This window comes from Hyla sarda, chromosome 1 (genome assembly GCF_029499605.1).
Source record: "Hyla sarda isolate aHylSar1 chromosome 1, aHylSar1.hap1, whole genome shotgun sequence".
Classification (NCBI taxonomy): Eukaryota; Metazoa; Chordata; class Amphibia; order Anura; family Hylidae; genus Hyla; species Hyla sarda.
This window is the reverse complement of record NC_079189.1, coordinates 86,040,303-86,057,076: the sequence shown is the minus strand read 5'-3', so window position 1 is coordinate 86,057,076 and position 16,774 is coordinate 86,040,303. Positions and strand designations below refer to the sequence as shown.

The 16,774-nt window shown below is 45.1% G+C and overlaps 1 protein-coding gene across 3 annotated transcripts in view; it reads left to right on the top strand.

Moving 5' to 3' along the window:
• Nucleotides 1-1,272: 1,272 nt before the first annotated feature.
• The window catches only part of ATP8A1 (ATPase phospholipid transporting 8A1), a 212,785-nt gene continuing 197,283 nt past the window's right edge, over nt 1,273-16,774 (top strand). For all 3 annotated transcript variants that reach the window (XM_056557206.1, XM_056557223.1, XM_056557214.1), the window contains exons 1-2: nt 1,273-1,503; nt 2,433-2,530. In XM_056557206.1, coding sequence (XP_056413181.1) covers nt 2,482-2,530 — 49 coding nt within the window. In that variant the 5' untranslated portion in view covers nt 1,273-1,503; nt 2,433-2,481. The remainder of the gene's footprint in view (nt 1,504-2,432; nt 2,531-16,774) is intronic.

Below are 16,774 nucleotides of genomic sequence, written 5' to 3'. Positions count from 1 at the left end.
ACCCTTCAGACGCGGCGATCAAAGTTGATCGCCGCGTCTAAAGTGAAAGTAAAAGTTGCCGGTTAACTCAGTGGAGCTGTTCGGGACTGCCGCGATGAAATCACGGTGTCCCTAACAGCTTGCATGAGAGCTGGAGGATCCCTACCTGCCTCCTCGCTGTCCGATTGCGTATTTTTGGTCACTTCTTATACCATAAAAAAGGTAATAAAAAGCGTTCAAAAAGTCCATTCAAAACAAAGATATACCGATAAAAACGTCAGATCACGGCGCAAAAAATGAGCCCTCATACCGCCCTGTACGCAGAAAAATTAAAAAGTTATAGGGGTCAGAAGATGACATTTTTAAACGTATAAATTTTCCTGCATGTAGTTATGATTTTTTCCAGAAGTGCGACAAAATCAAACCTATATAAGTAGGGTATCATTTTAACCGTATGGACCTACAGAATAAAGATAAGGTGTCATTTTTACCGAAATATGCACTGTGTAGAAACGGAAGCCCCCAAAAGTTACAAAATGGCATTTTTTCTTCAATTTTGTCGCACAATTATTATTTTTTTCTGTTTTTCTGTGGATTTTTGGGTAAAATGACTAATGTCACTGCAAAGTAGAATTGGTGGCGCAAAAAATAAGCTATAATGGGGATTTTTAGGTGCAAAATTTAAAGCGTTATGATTTTTAGAAGGTGATAAGGAAAAAATGAAAATGCAAAAACGGAAAAACCCTGCGTCATTAAGGGGTTAAATATATATATATATGTAAGTGTGTATATATATATATATATATATATATATGTATGTGTGTGTGTATACATATACATACGCACACGTGTGTTTGTTGTTTTTTTTTTTTCTCTTGGACCCATGCAGCACAATGTCTTGGGTCGGCCCCGGTTGTACCGGATGGCGGACATGTCAGTCAGTACCGGGCCGGTGATGGAGCACAATAGACTCGTATGAATGACTGTACAGCCCGCACTGTCACCAGCGCTGCGTATCTGCCGTGTGACTGCTCCCGGCGGCACCAATACAGGGGAGAGCTGTCACCACTCCACATCGATTCATGAATCAGATAATTTTTTTTTACTCTTTCATCCTCACATTTATTATATTATATATGAATATAAAATACGGCTTTGTATTGCGACAGCTCGGCTCAGTCCACGTCCTTCGTTCATTCCCGCACTGTCCATGACGTCCCGCACCCCCCCCCCCCGCTCGCTTGTTGAATGGTACGCTCCGAGCAGAGAGCGGGCGCCCGGGCTGTTGATCCTTCAGTAGAGCTCGGAGCTGCCGGGCGGAGGTCGTGTCTGGGGGGGGGTCGTTGTGTTCTGCAGGTTCTGCCTGGTCTACATCACACATGTGAATCAATAGCTAGAGGCACTTGTGACCCGACGACGGTGCCCTAATCCGGGCTGGAGGTGACCCACACTGATGGACTGCGCTGCCGTGCTGAGGCGTGAAGTGACAGTGACCACATCCTGATTTCCGGCCCTGCTCATCTGGTACTGACCCCCACACACCCCCCCCCAAATCCCATTTCCCATCTGTGACATCATGTGCATTCATTCACATTTCCTCTCACAGCCATGATCATTGGGTCTCCGGATGGGATGAATGGATGGCTTTATTGTGGGTGACATCTAGTATTGATCCTTCATTATGTTCTTCATACTATCGATCATTCGCAGTCATTGGGGGGGGGGGGGGGGGGCAAAATCACTTTTGGCGTTATTACGGTTAAATATTTGCATTTATTTTATTTATTAATATTATTAAATATTAAAAGTGTTTATTAATTTGCCGCAGTGTTTCCTTACCAGTGAATCTCCAGCTGTTGCAAAACTACAATTCCCAGCATGCCCGGACAGCCGAAGGCTGTCCGGGCATGCTGGGAGTTGTAGTTTTGCAACAGCTGGAGGCACACTGATTTAGCAATACTATATCAATGACTATAGCGCCCCCCCCCCCCCCCCCCCGTAGTCATTGATCACTTAATGGTCACCCGGTGACCCCCCCCCCCCCCACACACACACACCCTGCGCCTCCTGTCACGTCTACGCTCTCATCGCTTCACATGGTGACATAATTCCTCCTCCCTTTTTAACCATACTCTGTTATTATGTTGTTTTTTCCACTAGTACATTGCATTTATTTATTTATTTTCCCTCCTCCCATTAAAGTTACTTGCTCAGCAGTGTATTTACTGCCGTGCTTCCCATGCCACCACCTCCTCTGCAGTCCCATGTAACGTCGTCATCTGTGCTCCGCAGGTACCCGAGCCTCTTTTCTTATACAAGACCTCTGCAATTCTTCATCCACAGTTATGTCATCTAACATCCAGCCTGGATACATTTGCATAATACTGTAGTTCTATTGTTTATTTTTAATTTATTTATTTACATTTATATATATTTTTTAAATTTATTTCCAGGTTGAGTCTGTGTTACAAGGACTGAGGAGCATCATCACCGCCCATCAGCATGTCCACTGTGCAGACCACCGTAGCCGACTTACGGTCCAGAGCAGGGGGTAAGTACTCATGACGTATTTTTGGACTTATTGTTGGTCTCAATGACCTCAGCATCACTGTTCATAGGATTCCAAGCCAAAAGCTACAGATTTATTTTATTCGTTTATATAGCACCAACATATTCTGCAGCACTGTACAGAGATTTTTCTCTGTCTCTATTGAAGCTCACAATTAGAGATTAGCGAACTTATAGTAAATTCGATTCGTCACGAACTTCTCGGCTTGGCAGTTGATGACTTATCCTGCATTAATGAGTTCAGATTTCAGGTGCTCCCTTGGGCTGGAAAAGGTGGATACAGTCCTATGAAAGAGTCTCCTGCCCACCGGAGCACCTGAAAGCTGAACTAATTTATGCAGGATAAGTCATCGACTGCCGAGCCGAGAAGTTCGTGGCGAATCGAATTTACTGTAAGTTCGCTCATCTCTACTCACAATCTAAATTCCAGATTAAAGGAAAACTGTCAGCCTGTTCACCCACACTAAATACACTGGATTATAGAGTGGGTGAACACGAGTCCAACAAGGGGTCACTTACTTAAATATGTCCAGTAGGTCCTGAGATAAGTCCCCCAGAAGATCCTCTGTTGAATTCGGGGAATCGCGCAGTGGGGGCGGGGCTTAGTGACTCCACTTTGCTAGGATGTGGAGTCACAGACAATGAGTATGTAAATTGAGCTGATAAAGCCCCGCCCCCACAGCTCAATTCACTGAAGTCAGCAGTGGATAATCTGGAGGACAATGGGCTGACCATTTTCCTTTTTAGGTGCGTTCACACGCTATTACTAGCAGCGGGTTTCACGCTGCGGGAAACCTGCTGCGAGTTACGCTACCATTGATTTGAAATGGTCCACAGACAGTCCATAATAGTGTCAGATTTGCGGACTGTCCGCAGACCCATTTAAATCAATGGTAGCGTAACTCACAGCGGGAAACTCGCTACTAGCGTGTGAACGCACCCTTAAGGCTACTTTCACACTACTTTTGTCACACGTAGAAAAAATACCTCTTGCGCGGTCTTCTTCCGCTGAAAAACAGCGGTGCCCGACTGACCCCACTGACTATAATAGGGTCCATCAGGACCCACTGTTGCCCCTTGCGCTCCTTCAAAATGATGGGCGTCAAACCCAAAAAAAAATTTTTATAAAAAAAAAATATTAAAATTGACGGCCATTCTTGATGGGACACAACGGCAGTGTGAAAATAGCCTTAAAGAGTTATCCAGGATTAGAAAAACAGAGGTGATTTCTTCCACAAACAGCACCACACCTGTCCTCAGGTTTTGGGTGGTATTGCAGTTTAGTTTCATTGAACATGAGGAGTGGCTCCAACACAAAGGATCTTCAAATGTTTGAGTTTTTGACCCAAATCTGGTTTTGTGCCAAATTAGTATCTTGGATCTTCTGCCTCTTATTCCCTCAACACTTGGAGGCATCATGTGCTGCAGGGTTGGAGGTGTCACCGGCAGCAGGGCGGAGTGTCGCTTTACATGCTGATAGACGTGTGGTTTCCTGTAAGATTCAAATAGAAAGTGAGAATGTCCGGCACCGCTAGTCTGGGACACCGCCATAGGTGGTGTCAATTAGGCAATCTAAAAATGTACCGATGGTATTGCTTGCTATGATTCTCCAAATGGTGGTGCAGCGATTCAATGAGAAGTAGCAGATATAGACTGTATATAGAAGCAAAATGGAAGACGCACTCACCAATATCTTGCTGGGATGAATCAATTCTTTATTGCAGCGTGTAGTTCAAAAAATCGTCGGATACATCTTTCCTATAAGATTAAAGGTGTATTCCATGTTTTCTTCATTCTCCAGAAAGTTGAACAGATTTGTAAAGTTCTTCTATTGAGAAAATCGTATTCCTTCCAGTACTTATCAGCTGCTGAAGTTGGGTTGTTGTTGTTTTCTGTCTGACCACAGTGTTCTCTGCTGACACCTCTGTCTTTCTCAGGAACTGTCCAGAACAGGAGAGGCTTGTTATGGGGATTTGCTTCTACTCTGGAGAGTTCCTGAGACAGAGATGTCAGCAGAGAGCACTGTGGACAGACAGAAATGAACAACTCAACTTCAGCAGCTGATAAATACTGGAAGGGTTAAGATTTTTTTTTTTAATAGAAGTAATTTACAAATCTGTTTAACTTTCTGGAGCCAGTTGATATGAAAAAAAATATATATATTTTTTCATTTCGTGCAATACCTCTTTAAACATACTGCACAGGCAGCTCTGCTACATATGCAGATGCCCCACTTGTGCTGGCTATTTAGAGGGGCTCTGGGTTAACAGGATTAGAAGTAGATGTGTCATGCGGGATGAATGCTGTGTTATGTCTCTGTTGGCTGCAGTACACTCCTATAGAATTACATGCTGATGTCTGTTCACTTAATCGCTTTATGGTGATGATGGGTATGTAGTTAGTCTCCGAGCGGGTCACTGGGAATTGCCTGCTACTTGTTGTCAATGGTTTTATTCATCTGGTTCCTAAGACTCCTCAGATTCCTGTGTACACGTTAAATCCAGAGCTGGCGCTCCTTATCTCTCTGCCGGCTGACTCCACATTCAATGATTGCCATCTGATACTGCAGTGTATCGCTGCTTTGTGTGACCGTGCTTCTAACACAGCGTGATAGAATAAGATTGTTCTAAAGACTTTGTGAGTCTTAAATGGTTTTCTATAGTGATAGACATGGATACAGTAATGACACGTGCCCTGCCCAGTATACACTGGGGATACAGGTCAGAGCTAGTGCAGAGAAAGCAAAGCTGTCATCTATGGCATCCTGTCAGCTACTAGCTTAAAGGGGTATTCCGCCCCTTGACATCTTATCCCCTATCCAAAGGATACGGGATAAGATGTCAGATCGCCGCCGGTCCCGCTGCTGGGGACCCCCGGGATCACCGCTGCGGCACTGCGCTATCATTACAGCACAGAGCGAGTTCGCTCTGCACGTAATGATGGGCAGTACAGGGGCCGGAGCATCGTTACGTCACGGCTCCGCCCCTTGTGACGTCAAGGCCCGCCCCTTTCAATACAAGTCTATGGGAGGGGGCGTGGCGGTCGTCACGCCCCCTCCCATAGACTTGCATTAAGGGGACGGGCCGTGACGTCACGAGGGGAGGAGCCATTACGTAACGCTGCTCCGTCCCCCGTATCGCCCGTCATTACGCACAGAGCGAACTCGCTCTGTGCTGTAATGATAGCGGGTGCCGCAGCGGGGATCCCGGGGGTCCCCAGCAGTGGGACCGCGGCGATCTGACATCTTATCCCCTATCCTTTGGATAGGGGATAAGATGTCTAGGGGCGGAGTACCCCTTTAAAGGGGTATTCCGGGTTTATACATCTTATCCCCTAGCCAAAGGATAACCCCTTGGTGTAACCCCTCGCACGGGGGCGTGAAGTCAAGAGGGGCCGTGAAAGTGACGTCACGTCCCCGTCTCGGAAGCAGCGCCCGGCACAGAATGCCAGGGGCTGCACCGAAATCCCGGGGGTCGCCAGCGGCAAGACCCCTGCGATCATAAATCCTATCCCCCCTATCCTTTTGATAGGGGAAAAGATGTATAAACCCGGAATACCCCTTTAAATCCTGAAATGTTATAAAGTTAGGGACAGGCTCGGGACAGTATCAGTATCCTTTTATATTCTGACAAGACAAAAAGCTATCTCTATTGGCTGGAGGATCACTATGCAGAGACCTGGCTCGGCTGTGGGTAGGGTCACTGAGCATGTGTGTCCTCCAGCTCTTGGCTCATTAGGTAGACATGCACATTGCTAAACACTCTGAACACTAGAGGGTGCTATACCATGTAAGTAGATGTCTGACATCTTCACTGGATCAATTTTTATAACATATGTAACTGGTGAACATTGTATATTTTTGAAAAAAAAAAATTATTTTCTTTTACAATGTTGATATTTTAAAGTGTACTTTTCATTATATAAAAAAAACCAAAAAAAAAATAACTTTTGACATGACCTAGAAACATGTGAAAAGTTTTTATTAAACACCCAGATTGAGACTTTCTTGGTCACATGACACTGAGCGTGCATTTCTCCCAGCTTGTTCTACTGATCGATCGATGTCCAAACACTTAGACCCCGACCAATAAAAACTCTCTGGATTAACACCACTCTTGTTTATGGACTGCGTCTGCTATTAAATAGGAATGAAATTAAAGTATAATAGGTTGTAGTCCATGGATAGGTGTGGTGCTGTGGAATTTTTCAACTTTGTATGGATTTTCAAGCCCACAGCTTTGTTGTTGTGTTATAGAAAGGCCATGAATCCGACTTGTGGATTTTGCAGGGAATTGCCATGGCATTACTCTAAGGGTTATGTTTACACGTTCAGGCCTGTGGCAAATGGTGCATGTTGACTAGAGAATCTGCAGCGACCCGTGTTCTGGTGATGCAGCGGCGCCCACCCCGTGTTCTGGTGATGCAGCGGCCGCCCACCCAGTATTCTGGTGGCGCAGCGCCGGTGCAGTCTGTGCACTGGTGGATCCTCACAAGGATTAGCCCCATTTCATTCAGGGGATAACCCGAGGCCTTTCTGTTTGTGAATCTGCCAGAACATGAACATATTCCTTATTTTCACAAAAAGAGTAGTAAATGAAGTGGCATCGGTATCTGTGTAAATTCAGCTCCATGAGATGGATGGTAGAACACTCGGGCACAAAACCAGATCAAATCAGCTGATGGCGGTGCTAGGACAATAGAAGACCCAGTCAACACAAGTATTGGAGAAAAACAGGCGTCCTGCACTCACCGTCCAAATTCTGATCAAACAGCTCCCATCTCGGGCTGGTCAGTCCGGCATGTCAAGCAAAGATAGTGTGGGGCGCTCAGAGGCGACTGCCGGCGGTTTCACGCACACAGGTGCGCTTCTTCCGGCCTCAGGCCGGAAGAAGCGCACCTGTGTGCGTGAAACCGCCGGCAGTCGCCTCTGAGCGCCCCACACTATCTTTGCTTGACATGCCGGACTGACCAGCCCGAGATGGGCGCTGTTTGATCAGAATTTGGACGGTGAGTGCAGGACGTCTATATTCCTTATTTTGTCCAAATTCCATGCAGGAATTTTTTTTTTTTTTTTTTTTACAGACCTTGTGAATGATGTTAAATACCACTATCCCTTGCTAATCTGGAGGGAGTAGGCATGACTTTGTGGAAGGGCTGAGAAAATGAGTGCAGATGCTTGGGGTTACGGGGTGAACTACATCAAAGAGGTATAATGTAGGGGACGGCATGCTTTGTCTTGACTCAGGTCGGCGTTGTTGTTTCCTTTGAACCCTCGCGCAGCTGATGATTACAGCCTGGAAATAATAGTCCAGAGACGACGTGCTTTACATGAGGAGATGCTGCAGCCTGAAGTCCTAGGGAAGTATAAAGCCATGGTCGCTGGCCGTGTCAAGGAAAGGTTGTGTCTTCTCTGCCTACGCCACAGCTTCTCATAGCATTCATTTTATCTATTGCTGGAGATAATGAGGAAAAAATAGTCCTGGGTGCTAACTCGCACCTCTTACGTAAGTGCTCCAGTTACACATTCTCTGGCACATGACAGGCTGAGGTGTTAAAGTGTTAAGAATAAAATCTTCAATGTGGTTGAAAATTTAAAGGCATATGTTGCTAAAGGCAAAGGGGAAAAAAAAAATCCCTTTTTATTTAGCTGCTGTAGGATCCCTATTTTGTGGTTTATATATACAATTACAGTATAGTTTAACATTGAATTGCCCATTTTAGAGTACAGTATCTCCTATAAGTTAGTCCACCCCACGTTTTTGTAAATATTTTATATCTACTAGCTGAATACCCAGTGTTGCCCGGTTTTTCCTACCTAGTGCTTGTGGGGGAGGAAATGCAACATAGGAGGAAGTACTTGTCCTCATATCCTCACCCTCTTATCCTGTCCTCAGGTGGGGCTGAGTTGGGATGAAGAGATTGTAGGCCCAAAAAAGGTGTGGTTTTGTGGGAGGGGCATGACTCGCAAGCCGGACCAATGCACAAAGGGTAGAAATCAAAAGGGGTATGGTTTAAAGGGTGGGTGTGGCTTTGTAATATGAGATGTGGGAGGGGTGTGGCCGGACTGACTCACTCACCAGGAGATGCAGAGCTTATGGAGTAAGGTACTGGAAGTCCTATACACTTGCACGGGACTTAAAGGGGTACTCCAGTGGAAAAACAGCTGCTAAAAGCTTCTGGAAGCGTAAAGATTTTTTACTAGAAGTAATTTACAAATCTTTTTAACTTTCTGGCACCAGTTGATTTAATCTCTTGGGGTCCAAGGGCGTACGGGTACACCCTTGTGCCCTTTTCCTTAAGGACCAAGGGCGTACCTGTACGCCTGTGGGAATTTCGGTCCCCGCCGAGGACTGGCAGGCAAGTGGAGGCAGTTGCAGTGTCAGAGGCAGCCGTGAAGATCGCTGTAAAGTGATCTTCACTGCTGCTTCTAGGAGTTTCAAAACTACAACTCCCAGCATGCCCAGACAGCCTTTGCTGTCTGGGCATGCTGGGAGTTGTAGTTTTACAACATCTGGAGGGCCACAGTTTGGAGACCACTGTGCAGTGGTCTCCAAACGGTGTCCTTCCAGATGTTGCAAACCTACAACTCTCAGCATGCCCAGACAGTCCAGGCATGCTGGGAGTTTTAGTTCTGTAACATCTGGAAGGGCACTTTTTGGAGACCACTATAGTGGTTTCCAAACTGTAGTGATCCAGATGTCAATTCAGAGCATGCCGAGACTGTCCAGACATGATGGGAGTTGTAGTTCGGCAACATCTGGCCCTTTAGCTGCTGCCGAACTACAACTCCCAGCATGTCTAGGCATGCTTGGAGTTGAAATTTTGCAACATCTGGAGGGCTACAGTTTGGAGACCACTACACAGTGGTCTCCAAACTGTTCTCCTCAAGTTGTTGCATAACTACAACTCCCACCATGTCCTTTGGCTGTCTGGGCATGCTGGGAGCTGTAGTTTTGCAACAGCTGGAGGCACATGGGTTGGGAAACGCTGAGTTAGGAAACAGATAGTGGTGCGGAAACACTGCGGTAGTCTGTTACCTAACTTGAGATGCGGCAAATTTTCAGCTGCATCTCAAACCCTAAAAACGCTACACTACTCCAACCCTAAATAAAGAGTAAAACATTACATATACACTACACCCTTACACTGTGCGCACTTCTTGTATGTTAGTTTTTCCAAAACGGAGCATCCAGCTGTTGCAAAATAACAACTCCCAGTATTGCCGGACAGCCATTGACTGTCCAGGCATGTTGGGAGTTTTTCAACAGTAGGAGGAACCCTGTTTAAGGAACACTGATGTAGAGTATTTTTGGTGGAGGAGGCAAGTGTAATGCTTGCATCCGGGTACACCCCTATGAAAATCCCTAATTTAGGCCTCAAATGCGCATGGCGCTCTCTCATTTCAGAGCCCTGTCGTATTTCAAGGCAACAGTTTAGGGCCACACATGGGGTATTTCCGTACTCGGGAGAAATTGCGCTACACATTTTGGGTGGCTTTTTCTCATTTTACCCCTTATGAAAAGAAATTGTTGGGGTCTACACCAGCATATTAGCGAAAATGTTTTTTATTTTTTACACCAATATGCTGGTGTTGCCCCATTTTCATAAGAGGTAAAAGGAAAAAAAGACCCCCAAAATTTGTAACACAACTTACCCCATATGGGGATGTAAAATGCTCTGCGGGCGCACAACATGGCTCAGGAGGCCTAAACTGGTGATTTGCACAGGGGTGGCTGCTGCTGACATAAACGCAAAGAAATACCCACTTGTGACTCCATTTTGGAAACTACACCCCTCACGGAACGTAACAAGGGGTATAGTGAGCCTTAACACCCCACAGGTGTCTGACAGATTTCTGGAAAAGTGATCCGTGAAAATGAAAAATGTAAGCCCACTGTTCCAAAGATCTGTCAAACGCCAGTGGGGTGTAAATGCTCATGTCGCACACTCACCTCTGCTGCATTCACATGATCACACACTCAGCTCTGCTGCATACACATATACATAGACCTAACAGCTGTACCTCCGTCTCCCTTCCTGCACATACAGTGGTATTCTTAGCTGTACGGTCACCATGGTTACACTGCACAGTTGCAATCTCCTGCACTCATAAAGAACTGGGAGTTAGAATTTTACACAGTTGGAAGTTTGAACTGTGCCGAAGTATTTCTGGATATTTTAGACGTGGAGACTCCGCATCGGTCTCCTGTTCACCCGCATTATAACCCGGTGTATTGGGTTATGGTGCAGGTGAACGGGTGACATATCACAAGCGGTCCATAAACATTGCATTGTTTTAAAAGGTCCATGGAAAAGGTTTTCAGTTTCCCAGAGATAATTTGACTGGTGGCAGAAGCATCTGACACTTTGGTACGTGTGCTCCTCAATGATTTATATTTGCGTTAAAAATGTCGGCGAAGCGCAGAGTTTGACAGCGTAAACAAACCTTATGCAGGTAAGGGTGCATGCACACCATGTTTTTGCTATACAGTTCCCGTATCAGGTTTTTAATGGAAAAACGGATTCATCAAAACCTGACTAAACTGTATCAAAACGTGTGTACAAATTTCAACCTGTAAAAGGTTAAAAACCGTATACGGTTTGGAAAATGATGTCTGGTTGCATCCGTTTTTTAAGAAAAAAAGCGGACGTTTTTAACTTCACTCCATTTTGAATAAAGCTTCACTTGTTTGATAAACTGTGCAAAGTCCAAAACCTTATGGTGAAAACCAGATGGAACTGTACGCACATACGGTTCCCATTGACTCCCATGTAAAAAAAAAAAAGTATAAGGTTTAATACGGTTTTTCACCAGGACCAAAAAACGTGGTAGACTACGGTTTTGGGTACGGGTAAAAATACGAACAAAACTGTAGGAGGCAAAACGGACTAAACCGGATGATGCGTTTGACATATGGTTTACAATGTTCAGTCAATTCTACATACATATATAAATTCAGCTGTCAAGCCCCCTCCCATAGGCTTGCATTGAGGGGGTGGAGCGTGACATCACACGGGGGCGGAGCAATGACATCACAATGCTCTGGCCCCGTGATCGCCAGTAATCAGACCCAGAGCGAACATGCTCCGGAGACTGATTGTAACGGGGGCCCGAGTGGCGGGACCCCCACGATCAGGCATCTTATCCCCTATCCTTTGGATAGGGGATAAGATGTCTTAGTGCCGATTACCCCTTTTAAATTTGGTGTTATCGCATTAACATTCTATAATACTGGTCACTGAAAGTTCAGCATGCTACCTTATGGCAAAGAACTCTGATCTGAAAGAATTGTTGCTCTTCATTAGAAGATAGCCAAGACCCTGAAACATTGGGCAAGACCATACAGCGGTTTCACAGGACAGGTTGACTAAAGAAGTTTAGTGCACAGCGGCATATCCAGAGGATGTCTTTGGGATGGAGAAGTGTGAGTGCTGCCAACATTGCTGCAGAGGTTGACTGTGTGGAGGGCTGTCAGTGTTCAGGCCATATGCCTCACACTGCATCCAATTGGTCTGCATAACTCTTGTCCCTGAAGGAAGCCTCTTCTAAAGATGATGCACAAGAAAGCCTGCGAACAGTTTGCTGAAGACAAGCAGACTAAGGACATGGATTACTGGAACCATAGCCTGTGGTCCTATGAGACCAAGATAAACGTATTTAGTTCAGATGGTGTCAAGTGTGTGTGGTGGCTACCAGGTGAGGAGTACAAAGACAAGTGTGTCTTGCCTACAGTCAAGCATGGTGGTGGGAGTGTATTGGTCTGGGGCTGCTTGAGTGCTTCTGGCACTGGGGAGCTTCAATTTATTGGAACCATGAATGTTAATATGTACTGTGACATCCCCTCCCTTCAGCGACTGGGCCACAGGGCAGTATTTCAGCATAATTACTCCAAACACACCTCCACCGACCAAGCATGTCTCCAGACCTAAACCCTATTGAGCATCTGTGGGACATCCTCAAATGGAAGGTGGGGGAATGCAAGGTCCACATCCACCATGGTTTGGTTTTGTTTTTTTCCAACTGGTGCCAGAAAGTTAAACAAATTTTGTAAATCACTTCTGTACTTTAAAATCTTAATCCTTCCAGTACTTATCAGCTGCTGTGTGCTGCACAGGAAGTTCTGTTCTTTTTGAATTTCCTTTTCTGTCTGACAACAGTGCTCTCTGCTGACACCTCTGTCCATTTTAGCAACTGTCCAGAGCAGAGGCATTAGCAGAGAGCACTGTGGTCAGACAGAAAGGAAATTCAAAAAGAAAAGCACTTTCTGTGGAGCATACAGCAGCTGACTACTACTGGAAAGATTAAGATTTTTAAATAGAAGTAATTTACAAATCTGTTTTGACCTTTCTGGCACCAGTTGATTTAATAATAAAAAAAAAAAACACTCTTCCAGTGGAGTACCTCTTTAAGGATGTGCAATTCTGTAAATGCTACTTCTACTAGAGAGACTAAAAAGATGAAAGATTCAGACAACATCCATCTAGGTGAAAATAGCACATCTGACATGCTGAAACCATGGAGGTCTTTTTGTAGGTCCAATGGTCAGTGTGTTGGGTGTGTCAATAAAGATGGGACCTGCTATTTTCAGCAGCACGGCTAAACCTGCAAATCATGGGAATATTATTGGACATTTGCTCTCTGGTTTACCTTATGGGAAACGCTGACAAACAAACAATTTAGTGGTGTAGTAAGGCTATGAATATATGCAAGTTGTGTTTGGCATTTTTTTTTTTGCCCTGGAGAATGGCACAAACTGCTTTCGTTTTTTTTTTTATCCTCTGTGGTGCTGTTTTTGTGTTGTTTTTTCAGACATAGTGGGTTTTAGTTTAGGCGTTTTATGTATGGCTCAGGGATGTGGAATTCCTATCGCTCAACGCCCGGGACAAGCAGTTTCGGGCACCGGGCAGGTGAATTTTTTCCGGCCCTTAGCCCGGCTTCGGGCAAGCAGGGCCGGACCTGACGAGCGCTGCGGCGCTCTGCAGTCTGTATGGAGCGGCCTCCTGACTCGTGCCCGCTCCATACTCTGCAGCCCCCGGCTGTGGAAACTTGTGTCCTCCGAATGCAGAACAGGGGGAGGGGAGATGAGAGAGAAGCTGTGCTATCTTCCCTGCTCTGCCTTCTTTGTGGCATGCAGACCTGCGTCCTCTGCCTTCGCTCCACACAGCTCTAGCTTCGGAGAGCTGAGGGGAGGAGCGGACGCAAGTTTCCACCTCACACCACCGCTAATAGGCAGCATGCGGCGCTCAGCAGTCTATATGGAGCAGGCTCCAGACTCCTGCCCGCTCCATACTCTGCAGCCCCCGGCTGTTTTCAGTAACCGGGGGCCACCGCTAATAGCCAGCATGCGGCGATCGCCGCGGCTGGCTATTAACCCTCTAGATTGCCGCTGTCAAAGCGGACAGCGGCGTCTAAAGGGACATGTGTATGCTCCCTGGTAAGCTAGATCTAGTGGGGTGGATTGCACCAACCCCCCCCCCCCCCCCCCCGGAGAGTGATCGCAGGGGGGGCCATCCACTATTTAATCAGTGGAATCATTGGTCACTATTGGTGTTTGTACCAGGAGATCAGTCATTTTTTTGGGGGGGGGGATTTTTCTGCTCTTGTGTTGGAATAGAAAACATGGAAAGCTCGAATGACCACAGGCTTAGTTGACAGTTGCTACTTGTCATTTCAGTTGTTTTGATAAAAATTTGTAAATCTGTGTAGTAAGATTCCCCAATCCGGAAATCCAATGAATCAGCCATTGATGCCAATCGTACCATGGGGGGACGTTACCTTGGTCCTCCACCAGCCCCTTAAGTAGTCCCCTCGGCGGGGAGCTATATTTTCCTAGTCAGATCTTCTCCAGCCACGATCATACACGGCCCGCGTTGTTCTGCTCCGTCTGCTTAGGGACGAGGGCTGTCAATCACACTAAGGGGGCGTGATTACAGCTGGAGAAGACGGGACTAGGAATGTATAGCTCTCCGCCTAAGGGACTACTTACGGGGCTGGTGGGGGGGACACTTCAAAAACTGTCCTCCCCATTCTTGCGAGCAGGAACGTCTCCCGGGGAGGGTGAGGATGAAGATTTTATCATGTATAATGCATTGCTACGTCTTATATATGGTAAAATCTCATTGGTTCACTTTTAAATTGGCTTGATAGTTACTTGAGTCTATAAATTTTTTTTATCAACATCAGAATCCTTAGCTGTAGACTGGTATCATACAGCACATTTACAACACATACCTCATCCCCACATTTCTGATGTGTTAAGAGATGGGATTCACATTGAAACCCGCTGACTTAATAGGGAGGATTTTATCAAAACTTGTGCAAAGGAAAAGTGATGCAGTTGCGCATAGCCACCAATCTTTTTTTATTTTATTTTTTCGTGACCTTTTTAAAAATGAAAGCAGCAATATAATTATGTGTAACTGCAACACTATTCCTCTGCACAAGTATGCACTTAATTTTGTTTAGGAATCTCTTCCTTTTATATCCTTTTGTTACACTGGGTATTATACACAGAGCCTGCATGCTTGACCCTTTGTATGAGCTCCTTGGTCCCCAGTGTGATTATTGGGGGTATCCCCTGGTTAGTCGTTAGCATTTTTAGCCTTAACTGCTAGTAATCTTTGTTCTTTATTTAAAGGGGTACTCCGGTGGAAAACATTTTCTTTTTAAATCAACTGGTGCCAGAAAGCTTAAAGGGGTACTCTGGTGCTTACACATCTTATCCCCTATCCAAAGGATAGGGGATAAGATGCCTGATCGCGGGAGTCCCGCACCCCGTTTGTAATCATTCCCCGGGACTGATAACGGTCGACGCCTACGGGAGGGGGCGTGATAGCTATCATATGCTTGCATTGAGGGGCGGAGCGTGACGTCACACGGGGGCGTGACGTCACGCCACCGGCCCTGCGGTCGACTGTTATCAGTCCAAGAGCGAACACGCTCCGGGGACTGATTACAAACTGGGTGCCGCATGCAAGATCATGGGGGTCCCGCAGCTGGGGATGCCCGTGATCAGGCATCTTATCCCTTATCCTTTGGATAGGGGATAAGATGTGTAAGCACCGGAGTACCCCTTTAACATATTTGTAAATTACTTCTATTAAAAAAATCTGTATACTTCCAGTACTTATTAGCTGCTATATACTACATTTTGTATCACTAAATCCTCATGGACACCTGATATTGAAGTCTGTGTTATGAGTATACTGCAGTTGGCATATTTAATTCAATTTTATAACACTGACACTGGGTGTTTAATGTAAGAACATTTTAATAGACATATTAAAAGTTTATATTTTATGCCTTCCCCGCCTTATTTCACACTAAATAGGCTTATTTTGTTGCTGCTATATACTACAGAAAGTTCTTTTCCTTTTGGATTTTTTTTTTCTTTATTTATATATAATATAATTTTACTCTGCTGACACATCTGTCTGCATCAGGAATTGTCCAGAATAGGAGCAAATCCCCATAGCAAACCTATGCTGCTCTGGACAGTTCCTGATACAGACAGAGGTGTTGGCAGAGAGCACTGTGGACAGTAAAAAAAAAAATTAACTTTCTCTAATATACAGCCGCTAATAAGTACTGGAAGGATAAAGATATATATATTTTTTTTTTTTATAGAAGTCATTTACAAATCTGTTTAACTTTATGGCACCAGTTGATAAAAAAATAAAAAATAATAAAGGGCTTTTGGATTGAAATATAGTGACCTCATATGTTTTTAAATAAAGTTAATTCAAAGTTATGTTTCAACTCTACCTTATTGTGCTATGTTAGATGCATGCTGATGTGTCTCCATATTGTCCCTGGCTGTGTGCAGTGTAGCGGATATGGATTCCTTTATTATCTCCCTGGCAGAATACATGCTTTAAGTTGTAGGGTGCAGGACCAGGAGGTAACTCTGTTAGCAGTAAAGGTTTAAAAAAAAAAAAAAAAAAAAAAATATATATATATATATTTATACATGCTATGGAAAATCATGCGAGTCCTGAGCTCCAGACTGTCACATAATGATCTCCCTGGATTTCACTGTATACGATTACTGCAGTGTCATAATAGATTTATTATAGCTATTACTTGGCTGGAGTTGCAAAGCTTGGGACTATTGACATACTGTAGGTAAGCTGAGTAACCTTTAGTCTCTGCAGTGCTGTAATGGCTTTTATTTTCCTTTTTAGCAAGATGATATGGCTGTGCAGGCCTGCCGTGTGTGTGTGTGTG